This window comes from Microtus ochrogaster, unplaced genomic scaffold (genome assembly GCF_000317375.1).
Source record: "Microtus ochrogaster isolate Prairie Vole_2 unplaced genomic scaffold, MicOch1.0 UNK2, whole genome shotgun sequence".
Lineage (NCBI taxonomy): Eukaryota > Metazoa > Chordata > Mammalia > Rodentia > Cricetidae > Microtus > Microtus ochrogaster.
The window spans coordinates 20149152-20155851 of NW_004949100.1; the positions used below are offsets into that span (position 1 = coordinate 20149152).

Sequence of the window (6700 nt, forward strand, 5' to 3'; positions counted from 1 at the left end):
GGAGTTGGGCAGCTTCTGCTCCATGAGAAGTTTTCCAGCGTTAGGTGAGAAAATACGTGCAAGCTGGTATTCTAAGACTGTGGCTATGAACAGTACTAAAAAGATAAGTTGTGACGTTCTCAGAAGCACCCATGATGATGGGTGGAGGGGTGGGCATGGAGGGACGACAACTTGCTGTTGTCACAAAGAGATGAGGAAATTGGAACATCCACTCCAAAATCCAGTGTTAAAATTAAACAGTGAGGTGCAGAGACAGCTTTTGATAATGGATGGCTAGATTCAATCATGTTTAGGTATATACTTGGGCCATATGTTTAGTGTCTAAAGGCTTTTTGGTAAGGATAAATCAAGAATAAGAATACAATGACTTAATGTACTTAATTTTGGGGAAAAAGTAAGCACCACTATTTTTTTTAAATGTATTAGGTTTAAAAACATACATGAACCAATATATTTCATCATGACATTTCCATAAATACCTTGCTTCTGTTGTTTCTCCATCCACCCACCCATCTATTCACTACCAATATTCCTCCTCCCACTCATCTTCCTCTCTAGCACAAATCTTTGTTTAATTTTTATTTAGGTGTGTTTTGAGTATCTACAAACCTTTGCAATCTACCACGGTCCCTCTGAAACATAAATGAAAATTTTCAAGTTTTTCTTATATTAATATACAAGATAGGCTAGTTAAAGCGTCTGTGCTCGGGTCTCTCTCAGATGCCATACTTATTAATTGCACTGGTATCTGGCTAGCTTCCTCAGGTGACCTCCTCCTGTCTGCGAGACCTCCACAGAATCATCTAAGGAGAGAGAAAGAGGCTTACGTTGTCCGTGAACACGACTCCGAGCTTCCACATCTGGTACTTCACATCAATAGAGTTCAGGCTGCAATGACAGAAGAAAAGGCGGATACTGGCATTAATAGAGACTTAGGCGTGTGAGAACCTGTGGACTTGCACCTGTTGTGGGCAATGTTGTACACCTGTTAGGAGGACCGCACTCAGGAGATCACTTGTCCCCAGGTAAAAGCGAAGAGCTAAGACCTGCTCTATGGTGACCTGGGAAAGAAAAAAAATGGCACCAGCTTTCTCTTCAGTAACTTAAAATGTATCTTCATCATCAGTATTACTATTGTTGTACATAGTATTTATGATATGTGTGTATGGTGTGTGTGTGTGTGTGTGTATGGTGTATGTGTATGTGTGTATGGTGTGTGTGTATGTGTGTATGGTGTGTATGATATGTGTGTATGGTGTGTGTATGGTATGTATAATGTGTGTGTGTATGATATGTGTGTATGGTGTGTGTGTATGGTATGTATAATGTGCATGTATGGTGTGTGTGTATGGTATGTGTAGTGTGTGTATGTATGGTGTGTATGTCGTGTGTGTGGATGTGTGTGTATGGTGTGTGTGTATGGTGTGTGTGTATGGTGTATGTGTATGTGTGTATGGTGTGTGTGTATGATATGTATGTATGGTGTGTGTGTGTATGATATGTATAATGTGTGTGTGTGTGTGGTGTGTCTGTATGGTATGTGTAGTGTGTGTATGTATGGTGTGTATGTTGTGTGTGTGGATGTGTGTGTAGGTATGTGTAGTGTGTGTATGTAGTGTGTGTGGATGTGTGTGTGTGTTCAGGCACACACATGTGATAGTACGAGTGGGGAGGTCAGAAGCCAGCCTGCATAAATTAGTTCTGCCCTTCCACTTTGTGGTCTGCGGATTGAACTGAGGTTGTCAGGTTTGTCTGCCCTTCCCCACTGAGCAAACTCAGCATCCGATCCCGTTATTTGAAAACAGCCTTGTCTTGTTTTACATTATAACTTAATCTACCTTCTACGTGTTCCTTATTCCTAGAAATTATACAAAGCTAATTAACATGTGTGCTTCAAAAGTTGACTCAGTAAAATTTTACTGTGCATTTAAGCTAACTTTAAAAAATATTTGCCTCTATTTTATGTCTGTGGGTATTTTGCCTACATGTATGTCTGTGTACCATATTTGTGCAGTGCTTAGAGAGGCCAGAAGAGAGTGCCGCGTCCCCTGGAACTGGGATTCTAGCAGTTGTGAACTGACCATTGTGAGTGCTGGGAACCAATCCCTGTCCTCTCCAAGAACCACAAGTGCTCTCAACCATTCAGCCATCTTGCCTGCCCCTTGAAAACGGATTTGGGCTGTGTTTCTTGGTCTGGGATGGGGTGGGGGTGGGAAAGGGAAACGGATATAGAGAAAGAGAGGGAGAAAGAAATGAAGATAAAGAGATAGGAAATCAAGAAACTGAGAGTAAGAATGTGTCGTCATATGTGCAGGTAATGTAAAACCAAAACAGGAACAACCTTACTGTAGTTGGTGGAAAAACTAAATTTAAAATACACCTTGCAGATTTAAAATATACCTTGCAGTTTTACAGTTCTGTTTACAGTTAAAAAAAAAAAAAGACATTCCTGTTTGTTTGGTGATAAATCCTAGCTAAGAGAGGTCTATTTGTCCTGTGTTAAGTCCCTGCTAATTAAGGCTTCTATTTGTAATCAACAGCAAGTCCCTGGTCTGTTGTAAACTGTGTATAAAGGCTATTCACTTGATATACATCCTTGCTTTGTTCCTCCTCTTTTCATTGCATCCTTTTAGCTATGAATAATCACCAGCGCTTTCAGCTTTGTGAACCCTTCTCTCTCCTACAAGAGGGACTTCAAGAGACCAGTGAGACTGCTCTCTCAAACCCCAACTTAGGAAGAGATAGCCCACTGGCCAGTCTTGGGTGCACCCAAACACAGCTTGCTCTAACTTGGACAATCTTGGACTTGGACCTTTCTTTCTCTAGAATTTCAGGATCAGCAGTTTATGTATGTGTATGTGGTATGCATTAGTACGTGTACAGTATGTGTGTGTGTTTGCATGTGTATGGACTGTACTCCATGCATGTTGGTGTGAAGGCCAGAGGTTGACTGGTTGTCTTCCTCAGGTATTTTAGTGAACCTCAGCGTTGTGGCTAGACACAGGGCAGCAAGTCCCCAGAACCCACATGTCTCCACCTCCCAACACTGGAATTGCAGACATGCTCACCCACACCTGGCTCTATATGGCTGCTGGGGATCCGAACTCTGGTCCTCATGCTCGTACAGCAAGTGCTTTTACCATTGAGCCATCTCCCTAGCCTTATTGTCCTTCTTGTTTTGCACTGCAGTAGAAGGGTTTCTGATTCAAATAACAAAAGCTTTCATGAATCCATACATTTACCTTACAACTAAATTTTATAAACGAGAGCACAGTTTATAGCCTTTTAAATTTTTTTCTTTGTAGTGCTGGGGCATGGACCTAGGACTTGAACTTGCTGAGTGAAATGCTCTCCCACTGAGCGGCAGTCCCAGACCTTTGCTTTCTGCCTACAGTCACCCACCAGCTTTCTCTCTCTCTCTCTCTCTCTCTCTCTCTCTCTCTCTCTCTCTCTATTTTCTTCAGGCAGGATTTAGCCCCCACCTAGTCTCCACAGGACTAGACCCTCCTCCTATTGTGACTCCCAGCATGCCTCTTAGCTGCTGCTAAGGCTGCACCTCCCTGGGGACCCATCTCTACTACTGATCTGTGATCTCCGGGGCATCAAGTACTATCAAACAAATCAAATGTCCCTCCCTCTATCTGTGATGAGTGAATACATCTGAGTGTTTCTTACCCACAGGGAGGAAGTGAAACACAGATTTACCAAGTTGCATGGGTGGATAAATATTGATGATCTGCTTACAAATGGGTCTTGTGATGATAAAAGTTTATGTCTGAGTAAATACCCACTGTGTGGATTGTTTGGAATCTGGGTGGATACACCAAGGAGAGAGGCACACAAAAGCCTGCTACACTTTGAGGTCTTGACCTTCTAAATGTTTCAGTAAAGACTCAGAACAGGGAAGTCTTTTTTCCTCTGCCTTGTATATTCTGTACTGGATCTTCATTCAGATTTCATTATCCATATTTAAAGGTGATAAGAACATAGATTTTTCTGGCCTTTTGCAAGCAGTGAATCTTGAAAATATTTATTACATAAAACAGTGAAGGGTTTTCTTAATTTAAAAATTGTTGTGTTTAGCTTAGGTGTGTATATGAGTGTGTTGTATATCTGTGTATGTCCCGGATCATGTGTGTGGAGGTCAGAAAATCTGCAGAGTCAATTCTCTCCTACCATTGTGAAGTCTGGGGATGGAACTTAGGTCATCAGGCCTGGCAGCAAAAATGTTTACTGCTGAGCCATCTCACTAATCCATCACCAAATTTAACATTGTCCAATGTTACTAGCCCATCACCAATTTTAACACTGTCCAAGGAAGAGACAGTCTAAAGCTTTCCTCCTATTTTTAAATGTTTTTGGTGGTGATGTTACAAATATTACTAAGAAAAATATGTAACTCAGCAAAACTATATAATTCTGTCAGTCACCAGTGACTGCTCATGAGGGGTTCTGCATCCCTCACACCCCACTGCTTGTTTCAAATGACAAACGTGAAGGCCTTGGCTTCTGAAACTGTCAGTGTCCTTCTTCATGTGACACACTGTAAGCACCACAGGGTCTCATGGAATTCAGGTTGGCCTAGGACTTGTGTAGCTCAGACTGGCCTTGAACCTCTGATCTCCCTGTCACCATATTCTAAATTCAGGCATTACAGACATGCACTGCCATGCCCCCTTCACCACAAACGCACACACACCATACTTACATACATAGACATATATATTACATACACATACACCACACACATATCATATAGACCCACATATCACTCTCACACACACACCACACACGAACTGAAACTTAGACACAGTACACACACACCACACATGCATACCACACACAGACACACAGCACACACCACACACATACAGAACACACACACAACATAGTATGTATGAGGTTGAGAGGAAAACTGGCAGGAGTCAGTTCTCTCCATCAGCCACGTGGGTCTGAGAGATCTAACTTGGGGGTGTCAGGATGGATGGCAAGTATCTTAACTCTCTGAGCCATATCGCCTGCTCCAAATTCGCATTGTATTTAAAGACATAGAAAACCTGTGATGAACGAGATAATTAATCAGAGCATCTTCCTAATTCCAGGTGCAATATTTTTCTAAGACAAAATGAGTTTCCAAAGTCATTATCTCATCTATCACAGACTGAGACCTCAAACACACAGATAAGGCATGCCAGCTGGGGACACGGTTCAGTGGGGCACTACTCTTCACATGCTTACACATGATTTGGGTTTGGATACCTGTTGATGCATAGCAAGCAAACAAAAACAAACCCCAAGCAAAGCTAGTTTCTCTAGGGAAAGTGACTGCACACTGCTTCTAAAATAAAGAAGTGCCTGAGTGGTAAAATGGCATCGAGGAGAAGTGAGTGTGCTCTTCTTGATTGCAGAAATCCCACTGCTCACATGAGCTAAGTAGGCAGGGGCAGACAGTGACCTTCATGCAGTGGGCACATGTGCCTGAGAAGGAGCTGGAAGGAAACTGGCAGCAGCAAGGGAACTTGATCCAACTCATTTCTATCTTTCTAGGTAACAGCAGTTTCACAAGAGTGCTGTTTAAACAGTGTTTCACTTTGAAGTGAATTTTCAAATAACAGGGCAACACAGTGCTTTGGTTCACTAATGTTTTGCCATTTAAGAACTTTAACACTGAGATCGGAACTTTGGGTCCATTTTAATAAAGGAACTACATACACATAACATCATCTGTTTTCAAAGCACGTGATTTAACCTCCTCCAAAAAAGATCCCTCCCCCAGTTGGGCAGTGGTGGCTCACACCTTTAATCCCATTACTCAGGAGGCAGAAGCAGGTGGATCTCTGTGTGTTCAGGACCAGCCTTTGCTACAGAGCTAGTTCTAGGACAGGCTCCAAAGCTACAGAGAAAAAGCCTGTCTCAAAACAAAACAAAACAAAACAAAAAGATTCCTGAGAAATGTAGTTCTATATTTTGTTTTGTGTGTGTTTGACTTTCAGGAGGACCAGAGGTTAGAAAAGGTGACTTAAATCAGGAATGGTGGATTTTCTTGTTGCTCTTCTCTCATTGTATGTAAATAACAAGGAATCTTCAAACATTGATAGGAGCCATATCTGGTGACTCTTATCTGAAATCACAACACTCCAGACTTGAGAGCAGGAAGATGGTGAGTTAGGCCTCAGGAGCTACCAGTCAGTTCCAGGCCTTCCTGCGATATTATATAATGATTTTTAGGTCAGCCTAGGCTACATAGCAAGAGCCTGTCTCAATAACAATAGTAATAACAATAACAACAACAATGACAACAATAAGTTAATAGGAAAATATCCCTTCATTCTAAAGCTTCAAACGCTCATGTTCTGGCTAGTTTTATGTCAACTCAACACAAGCTCAAGTTATATGACTGGAGGGCACTTCTGTTGAGGAAATGTCTTCATAAGATCTGACTATCGAGCGTTTCCTTAATTAGTGATTTACGGGGAAGTTCCAGCCCCTTGTGGGTGCTATCATCACTGGGTTGACGGTCCTGGGTTCTATAAGAAAGTTGGGTAGTGAGGGCACATGGTTTTATTTGCAACGCTTAAGAGACAGACTTAGGAGGATTTCTGAGTTCAAGGCCAGCCTGGTCTACAGAGTTAATACCAGGATAGTTCTTTCTTGAAAACCGCACACACACTCACCCACCACCACCACCACCACCACCACC

The 6700-nt window shown here is 42.1% G+C and overlaps 1 protein-coding gene across 3 annotated transcripts in view; it reads right to left on the reverse strand.

Moving 5' to 3' along the window:
* Positions 1 to 6700, reverse strand: part of Ryr2 (ryanodine receptor 2) — a 574535-nt gene that overhangs the window by 16856 nt on the left and 550979 nt on the right. For all 3 annotated transcript variants that reach the window (XM_026788350.1, XM_026788349.1, XM_026788348.1), the window contains one exon: positions 828 to 888. In XM_026788350.1, coding sequence (XP_026644151.1) covers positions 828 to 888 — 61 coding nt within the window. The remainder of the gene's footprint in view (positions 1 to 827; positions 889 to 6700) is intronic.